Source organism: Vombatus ursinus, unplaced genomic scaffold, assembly GCF_900497805.2.
Source record: "Vombatus ursinus unplaced genomic scaffold, bare-nosed wombat genome assembly UNPS02014807.1, whole genome shotgun sequence".
NCBI classification, from domain to species: domain Eukaryota; kingdom Metazoa; phylum Chordata; class Mammalia; order Diprotodontia; family Vombatidae; genus Vombatus; species Vombatus ursinus.
The window spans coordinates 18,857,147-18,884,321 of NW_020954585.1; the positions used below are offsets into that span (position 1 = coordinate 18,857,147).

The 27,175-nt window shown below is 37.6% G+C and overlaps 1 protein-coding gene and 1 pseudogene across 8 annotated transcripts in view; one reads left to right on the forward strand and one right to left on the reverse strand.

The window, feature by feature from the left end:
- Window positions 1-27,175, reverse strand: part of AOPEP (aminopeptidase O (putative)) — a 568,440-nt gene that overhangs the window by 216,695 nt on the left and 324,570 nt on the right. For all 8 annotated transcript variants that reach the window (XR_003570208.1, XM_027874398.1, XM_027874399.1 and 5 more), the window contains 2 exons: window positions 2,493-2,595; window positions 1,458-1,565 (listed from right to left, as the gene is read on the reverse strand). Coding sequence is in view for 7 of the 8 variants with exons in the window: in XM_027874398.1 (XP_027730199.1) it covers window positions 1,458-1,565; window positions 2,493-2,595 (211 nt within the window). In the remaining variant the exon portion in view is untranslated. The remainder of the gene's footprint in view (window positions 1-1,457; window positions 1,566-2,492; window positions 2,596-27,175) is intronic.
- Window positions 11,334-11,810, forward strand: LOC114051994 (annotated as a pseudogene).

A 27,175-nucleotide genomic window follows, 5' to 3' on the forward strand; every position in this document is an offset into this window, starting at 1 on the left:
TGGATATACTCCCCTCTCAGGGTTTTTGTGACCCTGCTCCCTTTTGGTTCCCCCACTACCTCTTTAGCTCCCCCTTCTCAATATCCTTTGTTGCCTTACAATTCATATCATACCCCCTAACGGTGATTGCACCCCAAGCCTCTGCCCAAGGCCTTTTCTTTTGTTTTTCTACAGTCACTTTCTTGGTGACTTCATCAGCTTCCATGGATTCAATAATTACTTCTATGCAGATGACTCAAAAATCTATGTATCATAGATTTATATATCTACATAAAAAATCTATGTATTTAAAATCTATACATCAAAAATCCAGTGTCATATTACCAACTTCATATTGGACATCTTAAGATTTTTCTCAAACTCACCATGGCCCAAACCTACTACTTTTCCAAGTTTCCCTGTTTATTTCAAGAGCACCAAATCATCCTCAACTCCTCATTCTCCTTTACTCCACATTTTGAATTAGTTGCCAAATTTGTCAAATCTCTCCAAAACATTTTTTGCTCATGTCCCCTTTTCTCCAAACACAGGGCCACCACCCTAATTCAGGTCACCTCTGTCGCCTTATTACAATATCTTTCTAATTGGTCTTCCTACCTCATGTCTGTCTCCTCTTCAATTTACTCTCCACCATGTTGCCATATAATATTCCTAAAGCCCAGCTGAGCACTTCTCTGCTCAGAAAATTCCAGTGGTTCCCTATTACCTCTAGTATCCAATGTAAATTCCTTGATTTGGCATTGAAAGCCATTTGCAACCTGGCTTCAATCTGTCTTTCTGGATTATTACATATTACTCCTTTTCACATATTCTACTTTCCAGCCAAAGAGGCCTTTTTGCTGTTCCCCATATAGAACACTCCAGCTCCCATCTCTGAGCCTTTGCACAGGCTGTCCACTATGCCTGGAAAGCACTTCTTCCTCACTTTTATCTCTTAGAATCCCTAGCTTCCTTCAAAGCATATTGTACACTGAGCATAAGCTCTCTGACATGAGTCCTTCCCAGATCCCCTTAGCTGCTAGTGCCTCCCCCTGGGATTTAACCTGTATTTATTTTGTATATACATATATGTTTATATGTTGTCTTCCCTGATACTTGAGGGCAATAATTAATTTACTTTACTTAATTATTTAATTTATTTAATTTTAATTTTATTTAATTTTAATTTATTTAATTTTATTTAATTTAATTTACTTTGTCTTTATAGCCCCAGTGCCTAGAACTGTACCTGGTACATAGTAGGCACTTATTAAATATGTACTGATTAAAGGACCTTCTAGTACTGTAACATGAGCAACTGTGACAAAATTGTTGGGGCATAAATTTTGTGTAATTTTCCTGAGTTGATCCCTCTAAATTATTGAGATTTCAAGCATTTCAACAATGACATTTAAAAAAAAATTTTCCCCATATTTTGGAGGTGAAGAAAAAAGCAAATATGAGTTACAATAACCTACCTGAGAAAGAATCAATTGTCCATGGAATTTGCGTACAAATTTTCTTAAAAATGAGAAATACGTTTCTTCTCCAAGCCTACTGGCTAGAAACCGCAGAAGAAAATAGCCCTATGAGAAATAAAAACTAAAAATAAAGAAGATGCCAATGGTTATCATATCAGAAAAAAATATTTATATAGTGGACTCCAAGCTATCTGCCAGTGAATTATAATTATTTTGATTTATCCATGACAAATCTTTAGACATAGCCCATGCTAATCATAAGAGCTTGTAATTGTAAGGTCCTTCTTGATTACAAAGTTCTTTACATACTCATTTATGCCTCACAACAAAATGGCATGTAATGAAAATGTTATTATTCCCATTTTACAAATGAAAAAACTGAGGCTCAGAGCTCACATTCACAAAGTTAGTCAGTGAAAAAGCTAGGATTGGAACCTAGGTGTTCTGACTCCAAGATAGTCTTCTATTAACTTACACGTGAACCTGGAGGTTTCACCAATATGAGGCAAGACATTAGGTTATGGCTGCTATATGTCCTACTTATTTATTAACAATACAAGCTGCTTTTCTCTTTTTCTATATGCAGCCTCATAGTTCAATATGCTTTTGAAGGAAAGGAAATTTACGGGCCTTTCCTCATATACTGGCTTAGTAACATGGAAGCTTTTATTAAATCCCAAGTTATTCCTGTCTCCAGACTGCTGCTTTATAGTAGCCTGAAGGGATGTCAGTCAAACCTGATATAAACAGGAGGCAGGAAAGAAGAGTAAAGGGCTAGAAAGAATTGAATAGTTTTTCAGGTTTTTTTTGGTCAGATCTTCATAACACAGTTTCATTTTAGATTATGAAGTGTTTCAATGCCTGCAGTATCAGATGCATCCTTACTCTAACGTAATTACGAAGAAGTATTCCAAATCCAAATAGAAGTAATTTTTTTGGATTATCATATGACTTCTTTATCATGATATGATCAAAAGTTATTAACCGATAACATACAATAATTTTGGTGTTATAAAACTTGAACACTCTTACCTTCAAATAATGGACTTGCATGAAGATCTTTTCTGGATTAAGACCGTATTTGACAACTGAAGCTCCAGACTCACTCACTTGTCCTGTTTCTTCTCTATTGGGTCTATTATTGAAAGGTGGGAAAAGCACTTTATTATTTTCCCTGCACAAATACTGTCTCATCTCTTGAAAGCCTTGCTCACCTGGGTCTTCATTTGTTTGTCACTACAATTGTTTCAACATTTTTAAATATACTGCCCGATCAAGAAAAGATTCATATTTGGGTGACAACCTGTAGTTATTTTTTTTTTGACATGAGTTGACATAATTATCAAGGTTTAAGCTAGACAAGATCTCACCGAATCTTCTGCTTCTTTTGTTTTAGAACCTCTATCATTTTGATGCCTCCACAAATTCTGACTCTGATGTCTCCCCACCAGAGGTACATAGAAAGGTAATCCCAGGTTCTCAAACACATAACTTACAGCATACTGTAAGCTTAGGCAAGTCTCACAATTACAGAAAGGCTTCAACTAGGATTCTGGCAGAAGACTGCCTACTGAGGATCAGCCTCATTAAGTAAGGAAAACATCAATGCCAGTACACTTACTATTTGGTACTGAATTTCTCACCTATGCCAACCAATGATATAAAGAAAAATGCAAGATGGTCCTCAGTCCTGTGTAGCCCCTTCTGATACTTCAATGAAGGGGGTAGTATGTCAGGAAAGGAGTACAAAAATTTTAAGTGGTAAGGGACCATGGAAGTCATATAATCTAACTTCCTTGTTTTATAAATGAAGTAACTAAAAAGAGGTTAAGTGACTTGATCAAATAAAGTCACTTAATAAGCTGGACTCTAAATCCAGTGCTTATTCTACCCTACCACAGTAGAGGGTACTAAGGATTGAACATTTTTTTTAAAAAATGGGCTAGAAATGTTAATGTCTCTATTTGTCCTCTAAACATCCCCCTTGTCCAATGACCAGAGAAGAACAGACATGCTCCTAGAGGAACCAGATTGTATCAATCTTGACCATCTTACTATACACAAAACTATAAGAAAGCAGGAAATTGCAGTTAAATGGAAGAATGGCCAACAGGATCTCCATGGACAGGAAAATAGAGAATTTGACATCTATTTTACAGAGAGCCCAAAGGTGGTAAGAGACATCATTTTTATGCGACATGTTCATCTTGTGTTGCATTTCACATAAGGATTTCCCAAAGCAAAAGTATCACACACACCCTGCAACACTCCTGAGTGTAGCTGGAACCAGATTAAAATGTAATTATGAAATATTTAACAAAATAAATAAAAATACAATAGAGCAAAGATAATGTTTATATATAAGTTTTCTAAGTCAATTTGTAGCCTACAGGGATCTTTACATACAATTAAGTGGCTCAGTTTCTATTTGAGTTTGAAACAACTATTCTAAAGGACTACCATTAAAATAATTGCAGCATACACACTGGCATCCACTGCAGAGAATGATGTAGTACAGAAATTTGATGAAGTATTTGGTAAGATACTCCAAATTAAATCAACATATACACTGATGTTCATTATCTTGAATGTTAAGGGAGGAACAGGTAAGAGAAATAAATTAGAAAACATGGATCAGTAATGAGGTTTGAGAGAAGCCAGAGGCTGACAGATTACAGATTACAAAGGCTCACAGAAGCTAATATGCCTATATATCATGAATATTTTCTTTAAGAAAAGAATTGGTAGGCACTGAACATAATGAACAAAAAATGAAATTGATTGTACTTTATGACAGAAAATGAATTATTGCTCATGTAAGAATTAGCTGTCTTTGTACAATCAGATCACTGACTTAATAAAGCAAAGATTAAAATCAGTACAAAGCTAGGAGAATAAAAATGAGGAAAAGATAAGGCATACTATTAAAATAGGTCAATTCTAATCTATTCAAATTAGTTTCTGATAACAAAAAAGTGGATAGTGAGCAGAATAGAGGGAAAACAATAAACTACAATAATTTCATTCAGAAGTTTAACCATTGAAAATCATATTTTAACTATATGTAAATTTTCATAAGTAAGTGACCAAAAGAACCTAAAAAGCACCGTAGTCAGAAAGTCCATGAATTATCTCCTATGGGAAAGGAGATGGTAACCAAAAGCAATACCAGTTTAGAATGTAAACTGTCTCAAAAAATCTTATGCAGGATACGATTACAGTCATTATCAATATCATTTCTGTTATCCATTTCCTATTTTTGAGTTCAATTGCTTCTTCAGGTAATTCAGAGTTAAGGCATTTTAACTGTATTTCACATCTTTTTCTCATTATTATTCTTCTGATTTTTTCTTTTTCTAATAATTCTGATTACAGTTCTAATGACTGAAGGTCTAACTGTGCACAGACAGCTGATTCAAAGATAATTCATACATCAAAAACAATTGTTTTCCTTTCTTTCAAAATATTAATTATTTTGGGGCAGCTAGCTGGCACAGTGGATAGAGCACCGGCCCTGAAGTCAGAAGGACCTGAGTTCAAATCTGGCCTCAGACCAAACACTTGACACTTACTAGCTGTGTGACCCTGGGCAAGTCACTTAACCCCAACTGCCTAAAAAAAAAATTACATATTTATGTATATATATAAAAAAACCTATTTTGTCCTTCTTGGTATTATTTGGTGATCACCTAGTCACACCAATGCTCTTTACTAAGAAAGTGTTTATGGCACAGAAGAAGCATGAGGTTTTTATGCAATCTACAAGCCTTTGGACTTTATTAGTCCTTCTTCCTAAACTGTATTTCCCATATGTTTCTTGCCATTCTTACCTTTTCCTCTCTTCGCACTGAAGTCATCAAGCACTAAAATACGTGTTGAATTAATTTGGAAGATCTTATCAAGTTCTTCATAGAGTTTCTCTACCATTAGCAACTAATGTTGGTACAGAAGCTACAGTTATTTTAAAGGGAGAAATGCATACATTTATCATTAGTACTACATTAAATGATGAATAAGTATGCCATGACATGATATTTCTTATTGCCTTCGGGTATATGCTAAAACCCAGTCCTCTCCCTCTTTTGTTTGCCTTTCCAGGAACTACCTGTGACCTATCCTTCCATTTAGATGGATTTCTCCTAGTTCTCCATTTCTCCTAGATTCTTCATAGCAATAATGTCAAGACTGATAGGATTCAGCTTCTTTAGCAATGAGACAGATGTCAAAGGCAACACCAGGCTAGAATATAAACTCATTTGTAAAATATTATGAAGAAAGATGAAAGATAATTATGAGCAATGTGTCATAAAGTAGAGAGGAGCAGAGTATAAAGCTAGTTCATTTTTTAAAAATTAAATTATATATTTTCAATTAACAAAAATCTATCTTCTTTCCCTCCCAACCCCACCCAACAAAAAATGAAAGTAAAAATAAAGCCTCTATTATAAACATGTATAGTTAAGCAAAATGAATTTCCTCATTGGCCATGTTCCTCCTCTCACCCACCCCTATACATACATATGTCTCATTTTGCATTTTGAGACTTTCACCTCTCTGTCAGGATATAGATAGCATGTTTGCATCATCAGTCGTCAAGAACAGTTGTTAGTAATTATGTTTATCAGATTTACTAAATCTTTCAAAGTTGTTTGTATTACAATATTGTTGTCATCGTATAAATTGGTCTGGATCTGCTCACTTCACACTGCAACAGTTCATATAAGTTTTCTGAGATTTCTCTGAAACCATCCCCTTAATTAATTCTTACAGCATAATAGTATTCCATCATATTATAAAGCATAACTTGTTCAACCAGTCTCCAAATGATGGGCATCCCTTCAGATTCCAATTCTTTGCCATCTCAAAAAAAAGTCATCAATTTTTTTTTTTACAGTATATCCTTAGAATTTGTTTTCCTTAGAATTAAACCCTCCCTTAATCTACTATACCTCTAATTCTCCTTTCTTCTCTTTCCTTTCTATTCGTCTGATAAGTAAGATACATTTTTGTACCCAACTCTATATTTTTCCTTCCTTAAAGCAGTTCAGATAAGAGTGAGATTCAAATGTCAGTCATTCCCCCTCACCCTTTCCACATTGTTTTTATTGACTTCTACTTGCCCATCTAGATTATATGAGATAACGTGATTATTTTCTCTAACCTTCCTTTCCCTTCCCCTCCAGTGTATTCCATTCCCCCATCTACTACTCTTTGAAGATTACCAAGACCTAACAGAAACACTCCCAGGTTTTCTGTCTATTTAAAATACTTCTATGATCCCTGAAGATGATAGGATTTAAAGAGGACACATGTATCATTTCACCATATTAGAATGTAAGCAGTTTATCCTTGTCTAGTTCCTTATGGTCGTTTGAACTTGAAGGTTTTTACAAAACTCTGATCTTTTCAGGGATGTTTGGAAGTCTTCTACCTTATTAGAGGTCCATTTTCTCCCTGTAGTATTATACTCAAGTTATGCTTGTTAAGTCATTCTTAATTGTTTGCTTGTATCCTTTACCTTCTGGAATATCATATTACAAACACTCTCTCTTTAATGTTGGCAACTGCTGAATTGTGTATTATCCACATCGTAGCTTCTTAGTACTTGAATTTTTTTTGTTTCTGGCTGCTTGCAGTGTTTTTTTTTTTTCTTTGGCCTGGAAGATCTAGATTTTGGCTATAATGTTCATGGAAGTTTTCGTTTTGGGGTTTCTTTATGAAAGTGACTAGTGGATCCATTCTAGTTCCACTTTGCCCTTTGGTTCTAAGAGGCATGGCAGTTTCCCTTTATGATTTTTTAATTTATTTATTTTTAGTTTTCATCATTCAACAAGAATGTTGTTCAACATTCAACAAGATTTTCTCCCCATCTCATCTCTCCCCCCACCCCAAGATGGAGTGCATTCTGAATACCCCTTCCCCCAATCTGCTCTCCTTTCAATCCTCCTCGCCCCAGGACCGCCACCCAGAACTGTGACCCAGATCCAAGCACAGGCAAAGCAAGAGATTCCTGCCTCAGCATCAGCAAAGAGATCCCTGCAATCCCCCTCTGATCAGCCACTCTATTCCCCCATAGTCTGTGGGCTGAGAGCTCTGGAAGCAGCTGCCACCCCAGGGCTGCTCTGGGACTGGGACTGGGGCTGGGACCAAGCTTCTCTCTCACCATGGTTACAGATCTTTCCTACTGACCTTCTAAGTTGTTTTGGCATTTGTGAGTTGAGAAGTCTGGAAACCATCACAGGTACCCATGATTCAGTCCCCTGAGGCCTGCTCCAGGTTTGCTGAGGCTTGGTCTTTGCTTCTGTACCCATGCTGAACTATGCTCCTCTCCCATCCTGGCACAAAAGACCTTTCCAATCAACCCTCCAGGTTGTCTTAGGATGGAAATTTGTTTCACTCTGTCTTTTTTTGGGTTCTACTGCTCTAGAGTTTCTTTAGAGCCATTTTTATAGGTATTTGGAGGGGTTTCACTTTTATGATTTTTTGAAATATGATTTCTAGGCTACATTTTTGGTCATGATTTTCAGGTAGTCCAATAATGATTATTATTATTATTATTGTGTGTGTGTGTGTGTGTGTGTGTGTGTGTGCATATGCACATGCATACATCTCCTACAACTCTTTTCCAGATCAGTTGTTTTTGCTATTGGAAACCTTTTCTTTTCTTTTTTTTCTGTCTCGTTTTAATATTTCTTGTTGTCTCATGGCATTATTAGCTTCTATTTGGTCCATGCCCGTTTTCAGGGAGCTTATTGTTTGGCTAAGATTTTATACCTCTTACGCCAAGCTAGTAATTCCTTTTCCAATTATTTTTTTCTGTAGCTTTCATTTCTTTTCCAACTTTTCCTCTTGCACTCTCATTTCATTTCACATTTTAACTTTTTTAATCTCGTTTCATTTCTTCCAGAAATTCTATTTGAATTTGTGCCGACGCTATGTTTTTCTTTGAGGCACTGCTTATGGATGATTTGGAGTCATTCTCTTCTTTTGGGTGTGTTGAGAGTCCCTGTCATCATACTAACTTTTTTTCTGGTGGAATTCTTTATTTGTTTGCTAATTCTTTCAGCTTATTTCCTGACTTCAGATTTTATGTTAAGGCCAGGCTCTGTACATTTCTGGTTCTGTTGCTTCTTTCTTGGTATATTAAGTGTTGTGTTATTCTAGACTCTCAGTAATAGCTCAGGCTGCAAGATTTCAGTTCTCCCAAAGTGGTCTATTTGATCCAGGACAAATCTAATTGCTGCCCTCTGGTCTGAGCTCTGCAAATTCCTGGCCTGAATTTGGGTCTAAGAAACAGTGCACTGCTACTATTAACTAATTGGAAAGTTCTGCTGGTTCAGTGACTACACTGTAGGTTTCCCTTTTGGTCGCCCTGGTTATTCCTTTGCAGGCTTCAAACTGGGCTAAAAGCTAGAGTTGATACCCTTCTCTGCTCTTGAGCTGCACCACCGTTGTTTACTTCTGAACTCGTTCTTCTCAGGACAAATTCCAGGACCTGCTACCACTTCTTATCCTGGCAAGCCTCCCCTGGGAACAGGAATCTTCTTTACGCCCTGAATCTGTAACCTCAAACTGAGCAGTGGGTAATAAAGTTGCTAGTTGATACCTGTTGCTGCAACCTGAACAAGTACAGGCTTTTCCATGCTAGATGTGGGACCAACCCCTTCTTACCCTAGTTCACAGCCTCCTTAGGCTGGAATGCTTTGCACAATGCACTCCTGGCCAGACCTCATCTCTACTGTCCACAGAACTCTGTCTGTTTGCCTACACTGACCAGTCCTGAAAAAATGATTCACTGTGACTTTTCTGTTGACTTCTTTATCAGGACTCAGTCTTGAGCATTTTCTAGATCTGTCTGGGAGTATGGAGAAAATGAACTACATTTCCTGATACTATGCCATCTTGGCTCAGCTTTCCATATAAAACCAATTTTTTAAGAAGTTTTTCAAGATATCTAAGTCAACATGCTTTTATTAATTACAGTCATATAGTGAAGTAAGCAGAACCAGAAGAACAGTTCCTACAGTAACAACATTTTTAAAATGAACAATTTTGAAAGACTCCCCTCCACATTGTCTGTGATCCAGTGACAATGGCATCCTTGCTGTTCCTTGCACATAACACTCCATCTCCCAACTCAATGCATTTTCAATGACTGTCCTCCATGCTTGGAACTCTCTCCTTCATTTCTATTTTCTGGTTTCCCTCAAGGCCCAGCTAAAATCCTACCTTCTACAAGAACCCTTCCCTGATCCCCCTTAATGTTAGTGCCTTCCCTCTATTGTTACCTCCAATTTGTCTTCTATTTTGTTTGTACATAGTTGTTTGCATGTTGCCTCCCCAATTAGACTATGAGATCCATGATAGCAAAGATTGCTTTTTGCCTTTCTTTGTGTCCTTACCACATAGCACAGGACATAATAAATGCTTATTGTCTTGACTCAGAACTCTGACCAACACGATGACCATCCTCAACTCCAGAGGACCAATGTTGAAGAACGATACCCACCTACTAACAAAGAGGTGGTATACTCAATATGCAGGATGAGATATATATATTTTTTGGACAAGGTCAATGTGGAAATTTGTTTTACTTTCTATGAGTTTTTGCTATGGTTTTGTTTTTCTTCCTTTTCTTTCTCTAGGGGCACAGGAGGGGGAGATAGGAGGAAAAGAAATGCTTATTAATTGAAAAAAATAAAATGTAATTTTAAAAAGCCTTAATAAATATTAATATAAGCACATTCATCCCATGGTCATTCAAGGATGAAAAAAATGATGAATACCAAGAGAAGAAAAAAAGAGAAAAAATTACAGAAATCATTTTAACCAACTTTTCTCTATCAAGCATGGAATCACCATGCTTATAATCTAACATCATGGACCTTGATGTGTTTATTATAGAGGAGATAGAAATGGCACTAAAGAGAACAAATACTGGAAAGCAGTCAAATTAGATTGTGTTACACATATATGTGCTATGTATACATACATATTATACACACATTTACATTTTTACATTAAACATTTGCATATAATACGATCTATGCTTAAGGGAACACAATTGTGAAGTCATTAAGGGACAAAATGTGACCAAAAGGATATCAATATCTACTGATCTATATGCCTATCTTATCTGTACAAAGAATTTTGAGAGTCATCTATACATGAAAGGAGGGCATCCTCAACAAGAGCACTGGTAAGGAACAAGAAGGTTTTTGTAAGTGATGTTAAATAATGGACTCCATCTTTGCCATTTCACAATCAACTGCAAGATATAGAGAATATATAATCTTACTGTTGATTATGAAAAAGCTCTGGATCCAAAAAAATCCAAAATCTACCATGCAGACTTTTATGATGCCTCCCATCCTTATATAAAAATCATTTAAAATTGCTTGAAAAAATAAAAGACCAGAAATAACTTTGTTCAATGACCCTTTGATAATAAACATCAGGTTTAATATAAAACAGCAAGATGGATGCTTGCCAAAAGCATTTGCCACCTTGATGGAGGAGAGTCAACACAGTTCAGGTCGAAGAAGAATTCCCTTTGGATGATGAAGTCCTTTAGATAGATGTTTACTGTTACAGAAGATATAGTACTAATTTCATTAAGCTCCAGAACATTGCAGAGCCTCTTGGAAGAGATTTGTAATTACTCAAAGGAGTTTTAGCTGTCCATCCACAAAGAAGCATCAAGTGGATGGAGAATGTCTATTATCCAAATTTCAGCATGCATATGGATCTATTTCCTATAGAGCTTCCCCAAAAGCAAGTGTAAGCAAGTTCAGATAGGCACCAGGATTAAGCAGGAGGAGAAGAGTGGGCTGGATTGTCTTTGAGAAATCATAAGGGAGTAGGAAATTAAAAATGGCCGCAGAGGGAACGAGGTCTGTGCTGTTCGTGTGTCTGGGTAATATTTGTCGCTCACCTATAGCAGAATCAGTTTTTTGGAAACTTGTAGCTGATCAAAATATTTCAGATAAGTGGAGGATAGACAGTGCAGCAACATCTGCATATGAAATAGGAAACTCCCCTCATTATCGAGGGCAGACTTGCATGCAGAAACATGGCATTACCATGAATCATATTGCCAGGCAGATTACCAAAGAAGATTTCCTGACCTTTGATTATATACTGTGTATGGATGAAAGCAATCTGAGAGATTTGAACAGAAAAGTTAATCAAGTTAAAAACTGCAAAGCTAAAATTGAACTTCTTGGAAGCTAAGATCCACAGAAACAGCTTATTATTAAAGATCCGTATTATGTAAATGACTCTGACTTTGAGACTGTATGTCAGCAATGTGTGAGGTGCTGTGAAGCATTTTTGGAAAAATCTCAGTAAGGCTCACACTCATTTATTGCTGAAGAACAACAGTGATTGACATCGACTTAAAAATGATGTATGTATATCAGTTGATGTGTTATTAAAGAGTAATAATGTACTACAAAAAAAAAGAAATCATAAGGTTCTTTCACTGATCTGAAGCTTCTCATGAAAGCAAAGTACCATTTTTTCAACACCAACATTTTACTACTCTTCTCATGAAGAACCAAAGATAACTATCACACAGAGTTCAATGGAAAGGCACATTATGTGTGTAAAAACCCTGCAATATCTAACCAACAAAGATCTCCAAAGAACATGAGCAAAGGATAACATGAAAAAATGGAATGATAGGATGGAAGATGGGCTGCTCACACTACAAGAGTGAATGAAACCAAGTAAGCAGTTTTTCTTCTCTTGTACCTTCAAGATGCTGGGGGAAAGTAAGGAAGGCATAAAGTCTCTTGGATGGGCAGGCATGGAAGAGGTGTGATCTGTACCACTGAATAGGCCTCTTCAGTCAATGAATCACAGATCCATTTAAGTTGGAGAGGATGGAAACGGGTGACCTAAGATTATTAGTAATGTTGCTTTGTAAAACAGAGAGAAGCAGTACAATGTAAAATCAGGTCAAGGGTTCTTGGTGAGAGTCCCAACTAAACAAAGAAATCACTAGGGCATTCAAGTGTGAAAATGGAAGGGGAACAAGAAATAGAGGGAAAAAATCTGCAAAAATTTTTGTAACTAACTTTTTTCTCCACCAAGGATAGTACCACATGTAATCAGTTTTAAATGTTCTTGTAGAAGAAGCAGAAATGGCATTATAACAAATGCACATAAAAGAGATTCATGCCTATTTCATTCTTTTCAGAAGAAAACACTAAGTATCTCCAACAAGATGTCTCTCATGCATAAATCATAAGATGATCAATTTAGAGCAGGAAGGGACTTCTGAAACCATCAAAGCAAGCTACCTTATTTTTAAGATGAGGAAACCAAGGCACAGAAAAGTCAAGAGAGTTGCCAAAGGGCACACAGTGAAGAAGTGTCTGAGGAAGGATCTGAACTTAGATCTTTTGGTCTCAAGTCTAGCATTCTACCTATAATACAATCTAACTGCCACAGGCACTACTATTCAAGATTGTTTGGAAGATATAAAACAAAATTATTTCTTACTGAATGAGTCTGATCATAAATATTAAGTGAAACATCAAAACAGGAAGATGTATGTTTATCAAAGATGTCTGACAGTATTATGGAGGAAATCCAGCACAGAGTCCAAATTTAAGAGAAGTTTCCTGTGGATGATGAAGTCCTCCAGAGAGCTCCCTATTTATAGATGACATTGCATCAAGCCCTGGAAACCTGAAGAGATTTCTGGAAGAACTCCTATAACCACTAAAGAGAGTTTGAACTAACCACCTACATAGGAAAAAAAACTATGAAGAATACCTATTGCTCAGATTATGACATTCAAGTCAATGGACCAATATATTATTTTTAGATTAGTGTCTCTCTCTCTCTCTCTCTCTCTCTCTCTCTCTCACACACACACACACACACACACACACACACACACACACACACACACAGAGAGAGAAAACATGCATAAATGGATAATGAGCGGAGCCTAGAATTAAATATGAAAAAAGAGAACTGAGCTGCCTTTAGGAAACTGAAAAGCTCCTTTTGTGAACTCAAACTTCTAGAAACAAAGGCCCTATCATTTTAATATTAATTTTTCATCAATTTTGTTGCATAGATGTGAGTCATGGAACATTACAGTCTCTAAGGAATGAAAAATGAGTTTCACATATAAGGCAGTAGAAAGGTGCAGGGTGAATGAGAGCAGGCTGCAAAGTACAACAAATTAAAAACTCTGAAGAAGAGATGGAGTAAATGATGTTAACAGTATATGAGTGAAAATGAAAATGAATTGCTCATGTGGCAAGAATGAAAGATAAGTGGTAGAGAGCCCAAGGGCTTACTGCCATTTCTGTGACACCAGTAATTAAGTAAGGTCTCCCATACATTGGGTAGAAGCCCTGTGGTGAATTTATGAGATGACAAGGACAAGAGTGATACAAAATGAACTGACATGGCACTTGTGACCTGCAACATTGAAGAGAACATCTAAATAGCTGAAAGCAGAAATCCATTTGGGTATTTTAGTATTTTTTTTTTCTGGGAACTAGGGGCTAGGAAATGGAATAGGAAAAGCAATTTTCTCTAGAATGGTAGAAAAAAACTTGCACAGAAAAGAAAACAACTCTATCTGTAAAAGTCTGACTTTATCATATTTGTCATATGAGGATCAGTTTAAGGAACCAGGCATGGACATTAGCCTGGAGAAGAGAAGACTCAGGGAGGGTATGACAACTGTGGTCAAATATGTGAAAGGCCGTGGAGTGGAAAGAAGGACTATACTTGTTCTGATTGACCTCGAAAGGTTTAAATAGAAGCAACTGGTGGAAGGTGTAAAGATGCAAATTAAGATCAATGTTAGGAAAAATTTCTTAACAATTAAAGCTATTCAAAAGCAGAATGGTCTGCTGCAAAGGGTATAGAATTCCTCTGTTTTGAAATTCTTCAAGGAGAGGCTGGAGTAAGTAGGTTGGATGAGATGACCACTGAGATCCCTCCCAATTCTCAAATTCTGTGATACATTTCTGCTTCTTCTCTTTGTTTCATTTTTATTAATTCTTTGTATTTTGTAATCCTGTACCAGCTGAGTCCAAGCTCTGGCAGGTTCTACTAGGCTGCTTAGTACAGTGCCTGGCACATAGTAAGTGCTTAATAAATACTTGTTAACTGATTGATTGGACAGGCTTTGAATGTGAGCCTGATGATGAATTGTGTGTCTGTTGTCTGAGGCTAGGCTAGCTAAGCACAAAGAGGCTCTTCGATAGAAGGCCGGCCACCAAGTGATGAATTGTTTGACTACAAAACTCATGAAATGGCACTGTGTTGTGATGTGCATTGATGGAAGCATCTTCCAAGATGAAAGTTCTTCCAAGAACTCTTTTTTGGGCTTGTGACCATTTGATGTTTCTCTTTGAAAAAAGAATAGCTTTTTAAGCTTCACTATCTTCCTCTGAATGTGAACCCAGGTCTTCTCTATCCCCCATAGCAGTGGTCTATGGTTGGGTTCTTTCTCCTTTGTTTACTCATTTTTATTTTATTTTTATCAGCTTATTATTATAATTAGGTTCTAGTCCCATGATATGGGAAATGGCACCTCAGGTCTCAGGTCTTTTTTTTTTTCGAGGCACTTGGGGTTAGTTAAGTGACTTGCCCAGAGTCACACAGATAGTAAGTGTTATGTGTCTGAGTCTGGATTTGAACTCAGGTCCTCCTGACTCCAGGGCCGGTGCTCTATCCACTGCCCCACCTAGCTGCCCACCTCAGGTCCTTCTTACTGTTACTTTCTGAGCTGTGTAGAGAATCCAAACTCAGGCACTCCCCTCCATCCTTAAGCCATGGCTTTGGCCCCCAGACACACTGACATGCAAACACTCTTGCTCCTTATGGTCCCTTCAGTGGCTGTAAACTTCAGCTGTCCTCTCTGCTCTGGAACCAAAACCAGGGACTGTTGTCCTGCAAGTGCCCGCAGCCAGCAAGGTCCCCGCCCTTCTGCTACCGTCCTCTCTCTCCTTGTCATCACCAGGGAGGGGCTTTCAATCTTCCCCTGCTTGGGTGGGACACTATACAGGTGGTGACAGCTCTTGAAGCCAAGGCTGTTTCCCCAACTGAGCAGCTCAGCTGCTTGGAGTCTTTTGATTCAGCAGGGGAGTCAGCCTGGAGGTGTTTGCACTTCAATCTGGCCAAACCTCTGTCCTGGAGGTTCGGGCTATCCTGAGGTTCTCTCAAGTTGTCTTTGGAGCACAATTACCTTATCCAAACTTTTGTTTGCTTTTGCTGCTCTACGTTCACTTTGAGGCCATGTTCTGTCTTTCTTGGACAGATAATTTGTAGAGCCTGCAGTTTTCTAACCTACTCAGTCATCTTTCCAGAATCTTCTCATAATTAAATCTTTCTTAAGTCATACTTGTGCCCTGGGTCAATTCATATGAAGCCATCTAAAATTATGAAATTTAGACTCATAGAATGTTAGAGCTGGAAGGAACTCTTCCTAAGGTCTTTCTTCAATATTCTCACCCACATAGTTTATATTTACATTGCATATATTTTGTATTTATTTATGTGTACACATGTTGCCCCCAGTAGAATGTAAGTTCCCCTGAGTACAGGAACTGTTTTCGTGTTTGTCTTTGAATTCTCCCCTTCTCCCATCCAAAATTGTGCACAGTACATAATAAGTGCTTCTTGAATTGAATCAAATTTAATTAAACCTTAGATATCCTCTGATCTTCATTTGCACAGATGAGGAAATTTAGCACCAATATGTGAAATGATTTGCCCAAGGTAATACAAGACAGAAAGGTGAAATTCAAACAGCAGATGCAGAATTCAAACCCAATGGTCTTTCTCCTACATCATACTACATAGGCCAAATAGTTTCTAGATGTTTCTATATAAAACCTTACATGATAGAGTGAACCTCTATCAACTCACTAATACCTACCTATCATCAAGACAACTATAGCTTCCCACTGTACTGTCTTTCTGTTTGCAACATACTTGTCTACTTCTCAGACATCTCTATTTGTTAGAAATATCAGAAAAGTTTTCCTTTCCTTATTCTTTAACTCTCAAATATACTGTAGGTTTAGCTTTTGCTACCCTTGCAATGTCAGCAGTGATGGATATAGACAGTTCTACCAACACATTCATCTCCCATCCATGTCACTGACCCACATTTATTAAGAATTTTGGTGGGGTTAAAGAGTTAGTTGGTGATCAGTCATGGAGTAGAATAGATCTGAGATGTATAAAACTAAAGTTTGATCTCATTGGCCCTGTTTACTTACAAAGCGGGTGATCTAGCCACTGATAATGTCTCAATACAATCTTCCAATATATTACCACAAGAGAGGCAAAGCAGGGATGCTCAGGGTGGGATGAAAAATCAGGGAAAGCCTCTGAACTTCATTGTATTTGATTACGTAGTTTCATTTTTCCCATTTGAGCTCTGACTTACCAATCTTACATGACCACACTTGCCAGTATGAAAATCCCCTTTCATCTTCATTTTATATGCTGTTGAAAAATGTTAGCTTTATTCCCTTCCTCTCTAGTGTGTCACTGGGGCTGAGTCTTTGTTTTGTTTTTCATTTAAGTAATAATAGTATTTTTAGCTGAAAGAAAAAAAGCCCACCACACACATTCTTGGGATAGGGAAGGTTCTCAGAACCAGAAAGAATTCAAACCAGGTTTCCCAGCCACAGCAAGGAAGACAGTGTTGTCTTTTAAGTTATCCAAGCCTTGGAGTCTGCTGCATAGAACTCAAGGTGGGGAGTAATCAGGAAGTCGATGTAAATCTTTGTCCCCCAAAGGCATTATTCCATGCCTTGAGTCACTAATGAAGCCTGTCATTTTTTCCTTTGCTGGGAAATCTCCTTCTAGAATATACCACTCTTCTTACCCTGCTCTGCCACCCTTTACAAATTAAAGGAAACTACAGAAAATTATATTGATGTTGATGGAACCCAGGGAATATTTCACGCTCCGAGGAGGCAACTTTTAAAGTCAGTTTGGAGCTGCAAGAGTAGCTTCCTGAAAGGCATAATTAAATATCAAAGGGGTTAATTTTTCACAGATCAAGCAACTCCAGAGTACTGAAAACATAAACTTCCTTTTTTATATCATTCTGAATCCCTCATAATTGGTCAGTCAACAACTTCAAATAGAGCACTGACCAGGTGCAAGGCTTGGTGGCTGGTGGAAAGGAAAACCTATAGAAAGTTTTTTGTCTTGATGTTCCCTGCCATGAAAGAGCTGGGAAGTAAATAAGGGAAATTAGGAAAATACACTCACACGAAGCATAAATATATGTGACAGAAACACCTACACATTATGATCAACTACACTGTTGCATCTATTGTCACATTTAAGGATGTGAGGAGGTATGAAAGGTCAAAGAACAGTGAAGTAGGTGAAACTTTTCTGAAAAGACTTCACAGAAAAGAGAATGACATAGAGTTTTAAAGGAAGAAAAAAGAGGTGGTTTGGCGGGTAGAAAGGAAAGGGTGTGGCATTTCAGGCAGAAGTAGTGGCCCAAGCAATGATTCATAGGTAAGGGAAGTCAAGTATGAGTGAAGAATAACAAGCAGGTATGTCTTACTCGGGCAGAGGGCATAAGCCAGAGTTTAAGAAAGGATGTAATGCAAAACTCATTTGGATCGACATAATCTGGAGTCCGTCACTTACTCCACTGTTTCATCTGCGGCTCTGCTTGGTATCAACACCGTGGAATAATATGCCCCTCCCAGGATAAGCTAATGATTCTAAATCTCCTCACCATGCTGCTGACTGCCTTGGATACTTAAAAAGTGGCCAACTCAAATCCTACCCTCCTTTGACCTCCTCTCTCCTCTGGTTGGAGGGCTGGATGGTGGGGCCTAAACTCCCAAAGCTTTCCTTTGTAGGGCAGAATTTGGACCTTATAGCTCGCTATCCCAGCAGGTTCCCCTGGTGTGTATGTCCTCCCCCTTCCAGCTTCCTTTTCTGTGTCGTCTTTCCCTCCCCAGCACCCCCCATCAGACATTAGACTGGGAGCTCTCTGAGGGTGGGGATTGTCTTTCTTTTTTATTTGTATCTCCAGTGCCTAGCACAGGGCCTGGCACGTGGGAGGTGTTTAATAAATGTTTATTGAGTTGAATTGAATTGTAACTTCAATTAAAGATATCACATAAGGTCAAGTGATCAACTTTCCCTTCTTGTCTTTTCTTTCTTACACAAAATTTGAAGATTTTGGTACCTGATAATTGATTTTAAATCATGTTTCCTGAAGAATAAACTATTTCTGTAGAAGCACCACAAAAGGTACTGTTTTCTGAAAATTTCACTGGGGAAAGTGCTCTTGTATTATTGATTTTACTTTTTTCCTTTCCCATCCTGACTTATATTTAGCCAGTTCAATGTTAACTGCATTCTATTCTCAAAGTTTTTGTCCCTTTTTCTTATTATTGCTCATGTCTTGCCAAACCTGCATCCTGGATTATTCCCACCATCTGCCTACTTTCTTCTGCTCGCATGCTGCTGAATGGCCCTAGAGGAAGTCACAATATTGTGCTATATCAACAACAAATTTATGTTCTCTAATCTGAATTTGGCTCTGAAATAAAGCTGTAATTTTCCTCCTCCTTAATTGATTCTCTCTCCTAATTGAGAGACATCATGGAGTAGACACATACTGTTGACCCTGACTGGTAACCTCCCTGGAGCAACTCCCTAAAACTCTTAAGTTATAGAGAAGGTACTGATCTGCATTGGCTCTCCATCAAGAATTTCTTATACCACTGAAATTACAGGTCTAGTAAAAAAAAAAATCATCATACTCCCAATAGCAGCTGTTCTAAACCTTCCCATCACAGGCCTCCCACACTACCTCCTTAACACATTCTTGAGAAAATAAAGGCCATTTGCCATGAACTTCTTCTAGCTACTTAAAATCTCTTTATATCATCTTCCCAAACTATCTTCTTTTCTTCCAGTCTCTGATGAAGGGATGACCCTTCTCACCAAGACCCACTCCTCTAATTATATTCCCGATATCATCTTCCATTTGAAGATCACCATCACAATCATGTGCTATCACTGAAAATTTTCAATCTTTCCTTAAACCAGCTCTTCCCCTGCTGTCCACAAACATACCCATTTCTTCCCCATCCTTTAAGAACATCCCCTTACTTAAGGCTATTATATCCTCAACCCATCATTCTATACCATCTCCACCTCCCTTTCACAGCCAAACTCCTAGGGGGAAAATATCTACCATCATTGCCCCCATTTCCTCTCCTATCACTTTTTTCAACCCCTTGGTTTCTACCTCATCACTCATCTGAAACAGCACTCTAAAAAGTTATTGATGATCTCTTAATTGACAAATCCTATGAACTTTTATGAAACCTAATGCTTCTTGAATTCTTTACAGCATTTAACGTTGCTGAACACCCATTCCTCCTGGATACTCTCTCTCTCTTCTGTATTTTTGTGACACTATTCTTTTGGTTCTCCTCCTATCTGACCAATATTTCTCAGTCTCCTTTCTTGGATCATCACTGACTCAATCAATAAGCACCTGCTTATGTGCCAGATGGTGTTGATATTAAGAAAAGTGAAACTGTTTGTACCCTCATGGAGTTTAAATTCCACTGGTGGATATAGTATGTATGCACATAATTATATATAAGTACATAAAAATAAATACAAGGTAAATATTTGGGTGGGGGTAGTAGCATCTTGGGGAAATCAGGAACATTCAGAGAGGGCTTCTGAAACAAGGTGTGAACAGAGCTAGGAATTGTAAAAGGTGGAGGTGAGGAAGGAGAATATTATAGGCATGGGGGACACAGAGTCTGTGCAAAGTGACAGAGAAAGGAGATGGAGCAAGAAGCCTAGTTTAGATAGACCATAGAGTATATGAAGAAGAGTAATACACAATTAGCCTGGAAAGGTAAATATGAGCCCAGGTTGGAAAGACCACTAAATGCAAAAGAAAGGAGTCTGTATCAGATCCTAGAGCTAAAGGGGGAATTCCTGGAGTTTACTGAGAAGGGTTATGATATGTTCACAACTGTGGTTTAGGTTTATCATTTTGGGAGCTATATAGAAGATGTATTAGATCAGAAAAAGACCACGGAAAAAGCAGTAGATTTGGAGTAAAAAGGCTTGGCCATTTATTACCTTGGAAAAATCACTTCAATTCTCCATATTCTCATCTATCAAATGTGAGGATTGGAATAAATGAATTCAGAGGTCCCTTCAAACTCTAAAGCTATGATCTGTGACCAATAGGGAACCAATTGCAATGGTCCAGCCAAAAGGTGATGAGAACTTGAACTAAGGTGATGGCAATGTGTGTGGAGAAAAAGATGGGAGAAATGCTATGATGGTCAAGTTGAGGAGACTAGGTAATTTAATGGATATATATAAGGGGTGAGAGAGAGTTAGGAGTTGAGGATGGCTCCAAGGTTGTGAACCTGAGCAACTAGAAGGATGAAGGTACCCTTGATACAAATAGGGAAGATGTGAAGCCTGGCGAGTTTTTGGGGAAAGACAATGAATTCTGTTTTGAACATGCTGAGTTTGAGATGCCTAGAGGATATTCAGTTTAAAACATCTAATACACAGTTAGTGATACTGGACACAAAAACTCAGGAAAGAGAGATTAAGTCTGGATATATAGATCTGGGAGTCAACTACGTAAAGATGATCACTGAACCCATGGGAGATGATGAGGTAACCAAGAGAAAACACGTGGAGAAAAGACATTGACAACAGGGCCTAACAATGAATCTATGGATATACTTAAAGTTATGGGATGAGATACGGATGATGTTCCAACAAAGGAGACTGTCTTGACCCCTGACAAACCCATTACTTTACTTATAATTCTATATCTTGTTTGTACTTAAATGAGTACTTGTTCTTTCCTTATATTTATACCTGTAAGCTCTTGAAGGGCAAGGAGAGTATTGTTTTTGCCTTTGTTTCCCCACTATGTAGCATAGTCCCTGGAAGACAGTGGGTACCTTAAATACTTGTTGATTGATTGGTGTCTTCTTGTTCCTGAATCCCCTCTATTTTGTAATACCCACAGCTAGTATAATCAGTATTCTAATTCCTAAGCAGGAAAACAAAAACTAGGAAAGATTTAGTTTACAGAGAAAGGTTCCACATAAACTTTCTATATGTATTTCAGAAAGGGCCCAAGGGTGAATTAATTCATACTCCAGTATCACTTCCTGTGTCTAACTTACCAGAATAGCATAATGACACTGATGGAAAGTGGCTACTTGGCTCTTGGTTATTTTCTATTAATAATGGAGGTAGCAATTGTCTCTTATGCCTGTATCAAAACACCTGTGCTCAATAATCAAATCTGAGCCTAAGTCCTTTAAAAATAGTCTGGAGTATGCTTTTTTCCTCATCTCTGACCAAATAAAAACAAAACCTAACAAATTTGTAGTTTTGCTAAATTCTAATGAACTGGGCTGAGTATATAACATATGCACACCCAACTATCTATAAAGGAATTATGAAAATTTAGCAGGACATGTTCTAACACAGAGAGACAAAAGAGCTGAAATGAAAGATTGAGAGATTTCCACCACTACTTTCATTCCTGATTTCATCTAATACAGCTGCTTTACTTTTAACACATCAATTTGCCCATCTTGAAAATGGAGATAATGAATACTTGCCACCTAACCTACCTAACAGGAATATTGCAGAAATCACCTGGATAACGCTATGCTAAATCATCTTAGAAGATAATATTTTGTGCTTGCTTAATAAAAGGCTTAGTATTTTATCAAATAATTAAAAAAATGTCATGCTCTCCATGCTTTTTGAAAGAGATTTAATAGGCATCCAGGGTGAGAGTTTTTCTTCATCAAGTACCATTATTCTGGAAGGAGCTTATTTCTAACTGACAAAATTATTTCAGAAAGAATGAGACGTCATCTCATGGACTCCAAAGGAAAACTGAAAAAATATGTTCATTCTCCCTAATGGTGAAAAGCAAACAATGATTAATTATCTACAAAAGTAAGAAGAACTGATTCACTTCCGCTTCCAGGAGCCAAGATGGCAGAGTATAAAGGTGGTCGCTCCCACCCTCCCCTATCTACCTCTGAAAATCCAGAAAATATCACCCCAGAAAAAACCCTGGAACAGCTGAACCAGAAGAAAGACAGGGTGCAGCAATGCAGTAGCTCAGTTAGCTAGAGGGATTAACGGGAAAGGCCCCTCTTACCCTGGGGGAAGGGGAGCAGTACGAAACAGGAGTCGCCCAGCCAGCTAGTGGAAAGACCCACTTTAGCACACCAGGAGGAGATTCTGGTGCCTCGGCATTCTACAGCAAACGGGTCTCCCAGTGCCTCAGCAAAAATAAGGGAAGCAGCACTGTAAAGGGCCCCAGGCGGATAAGCACCCGGCAGCATTCATCTGAAAGAATGCAACCAAGAGGTGCCAAAAACTTCCAGCCTTGCTGATTCCAGCCCAACAGCAGGTAAGCTGTCAGAACCCTACAGCCTCCAACTGCCAACCAGGAGGAGATCCCAAAGCCCAAGTGGTCAAGCAGGCAAACGCCAACAGCTGTACCTCCAAGTGCCTCAATGAGGGTGGGGTAACTGGTGGAAACCAGCTCAGAAAACCACCAGGTGCCTCGGCATTCTACAGCAAAGAAGTCTCCCAGTACCTCGACAGAAATAAGGGAGGCAGCACTGCAAGGGGCCCTAGGCAGATAAACACCTGGCAGCACTTATCTAAAAGGAGCTAAACAAAGCTAAAGGAAAAGAAAAGCAGGCAACTTAGATTTACCTGAAAGTCCCAGCCTTGCTGATTCCAGCCCAACACCAGATAAGCTGCCAGAAACCTACAGCCTCCAAATGCCAACATAAGAGGCCCCAGCTCCCAAAGCCAGTGACCAACACCTAGGCTCCCAACACAAGAAGCTTGGGTCAGTGCCCTCTGCTCTCCAGCAGGAGAGCTTAATCTTTTTAAATGCCAGGGAATAAAGAAACACTATGAGTAAAAAGAAACGTACGATAGATTCCTATTATGAGAAGAGTGAAGATCAAGACAGAAATTCTGAAGAGGACAACACTGTCATCAAACCCACATCTACAACATCAAAAGGGAATATAAACTGGTCTGAAGCCCAAAAAGCCTTCTTAGAAGAACTCAAGAAGGATTTTAAAAGTCAAATGAGAGAGGCAGAGGAGACCTTTAAAAGTACAATTGGACAATTGGAAAAAAAAGTACACTGAAGAAAACAAGTCCCTAAAACACACAATTGGCCAGTTGGAAAAAAAGTACAATGAAGAAAATAAATCCCTTAAAAATACAGTTGACCAATTGGAGAAGAAAGCACAAAATCTAACAGAAAAAAACAATATGTTAAAAATTAGAATTGAACAAATGGAAACTAATGACTCTATGAGAGAGCAAGAATCAGTCAAACAGTAACAAAAAAAATTTAAAAATAGATGAAAACATAAAATACCTCATGGGTAAAACAGCTGACCTGGAAAAATGATCCAGGAGAGACAATTTAAAAATTATAGGCCTACCTGAAAGTCATGATGAAAAAAGAGCCTGGACAATATCCTTCAGGAAATCATAAAGGAAAACTGCCCTGAAGTCCTAGAACCTGAAGGTAAAATAATTATAGAAAGAATCCATCACTCTCCGCCTGAAAGAGATCCCAAATTGAAAACGCCAAGGCATATAATAGTTAAATTCCAAAATTACCAGATTAAAGAGAAATTACTGCAAGCAGCCAGAAAGAAACAATTTAAATATCATGGAACCACAGTCAGGATTACACAGGACCTTGCAGCCTCTACATTAAAAGACCGTAGGGCATGGAACAGGATATTCTGTAAGGCAAAGGAGCTTGGAATGCAGCCAAGGATTAACTACCCAGCGAAAATGAGCATGATTTTTCAGGGAAGGAGATGGATATTCAACGAAATAGGGGACTTCCAAACATTCCTGATAAAAAGATCAGAGCTCAATAAAAAATTTGATCTTCAAGTACAAGATTCAAGAGAGATGTAAAAAGGTAAATGGGACAGAAAGATACAATATGTTGTTAATAAGGGCAAAATGTTTACATCCCTACAAGGGAAGATGACACTTGCAACTCTTGAGAACTGTATTGTTATTATACCATGTTAAAGGAGTATACACAAAGGGGGTGGATATAAGTTGACTTTGATGTAATGATAAAAAAAAATTTAATCAAGTGGGTTAAATGGATCCAAGTAAGTGGATTAGTCTGAGCTAAGAAAATGTACTGAGAAAGGAGGAGGCAGACAACGGTAAATTACATTACAGGAAAAGACACAAAAACCTATTAGAGCAGAGGTAAAGAAGGGAGGGGGATGAGCATTGTTTGAACCTTATTCTCATCAGATTTGGCTCAAGAAGGGAATAACATAATCAGTTAGGTACAGAAATATAACTTGCACTATAGGCAGTAGGAGGCAAGGGGAAAGAAAAGGGAGGGGGGATAGAAGGGAGAGAACAAGCAATCAGGCTAAAGGGGAAGAAAAGGAAAAGGGATAATAGAAGGGAGGTGGGACCAAAGGAGGCACTAAACAAAACACTAGTGAGGGGGGGAAAGGAGAAAGGAGAAAGAAAAGCATAAACAGGGGGGAAAAAAGGATGGAGAAAAAGACACAGATAGCAATCATAACTGTAAATGTGAATGGGATGAACTCTCCCATAAAATGGAAGCGTATAGCAGATTGGATTAAAAACCATAATCCTACAATATGTTTTTTACAGGAAACACATTTGAAAAAGAGTGACAGATACAGGGTAAAGGTAAAAGGCTGGAGCAAAATATATTATGCTTCAGCTGAAGTAAAAAAAGCAGGGGTAGCAATCCTGATCTCAGACAAAGCAAAAGCAAAAATAGATCTTATCAAAAGAGATAAGGAAGGAAACTACATCCTGCTAAAAGGCACCATAGACAATGAAGTAATATCATTACTAAACATATATGCACCAAATAGTATAGCATCCAGATTCTTAGAGGAGAAGTTCAGGGAGTTACAGGAAGAAATAGACTGCAAAACTATACTAGTGGGGGACCTCAACCTCCCCCTCTCTGAACTAGATAAATCTAACCACAAAATAAACAAGAAAGAAATTAAGGAGGTGAACAGAATGTTAGAAAAGTTAGGTATGATAGACCTGTGGAGAAAACTGAATGGGGATAGAAAGGAATATACTTTTTTTCTCAGCGGTATATGGCACATATGCAAAAATTGACCATGTACTAGGGCATAAAAACCTCACAATCCAATGCAGAAAGGCAGAAATAGTAAATGCATCCTTTTCAGATCATGATGCAATAAAAATTATATGTAATAAAGGGCCATGGAAAGATAGATTAAAAAATAATTGGAAACTAAATAATCTAATCCTAAAAAAATGATTGGGTCAAAGAACAAATCATAGAAACAATCAATAATTTCATTCAAGAGAACGACAATAATGGGACAACATACCAAAACTTATGGGATGCAGCAAAAGCAGTTCTTAGGGGAAGTTTTATATCTCTAAATGCTTACATAAATAAAATAGAAAAAGAGGAGATCAATGAATTGAGCATACAACTAAAGAAACTAGAAAAAGAACAAATTAAAAAGTCTCAATTAAACATCAAATTAGAAATATTGAAAACCAAAGGAAAAATTAATAAAATTGAAATTAAGAAAACTATTGAACTAATAAATAAAACTAAGAGCTGGTTTTATGAAAAAACCAATAAAATAGATAAACCTTTGGTTAATCTAATTAAAAAAAAAGAAAGAAGAAAACCAAATTACTAGCATCAAGAATGAAAAGGGTGAAACTACCACCAAGGAAGAGGAAATTAAAACAACAATTAGGAATCATTTTGCCCAACTATATGCCAACAAATTTGACAATCTTAGTGAAATGGATATATATTTACAAAAATATAAATTTCCCAGATTAACAAAAGAGGAAGTAAAATACTTAAATAACCCCATCTCAGAAAAAGAAATTGAACAAGTCATTGATGAACTCCCTAGGAAAAAATCTCCAGGGCCAGATGGATTTACATGCGAATTCTATCAAACATTTAAAGAACAATTAATTCCAATACTACATAAACTATTTGGTAAAATAGGTAAAGAAGGAATCTTACCAAATTCTTTTTATGATACAAATATGGTGCTGATACCTAAACCAGGAAGAGTCAAAACAGAGAAAGAAAATTATAGACCAATTTCTCTAATGAATATAGATGCAAAAATTTTAAACAAAATATTAGCAAATAGATTACAGCAACTTATCACACAAAGAATACACTATGACCAGGTAGAATCTATACCAGGAATGCAGGGCTGGTTCAATATAAGGAAAACTATTAGCATAATCCATCATATCAACACCAAAACTAACAGAAACCACATGATCATCTCAATAGATGCAGACAAAGCTTCTGACAAAATACAACACCCATTCCTATTAAAAACACTAGAGAGCATAGGTATAAATGGAGTCTTCCTTGAAATAATAAACAGCATCTATCTAAAACCTTCAGCAAGCATAATATGTAATGGGGACAAGCTAGAAGCATTTCCAACAAGATCGGGGATGAAACAAGGATGTCCATTATCACCACTGTTATTCAACATCGTACTGGAAACACTAGCTTTAGCAATAAGAGAAGAAAAAGACATTGAAGGCATTAGAATAGGCAAAGAAGAAAC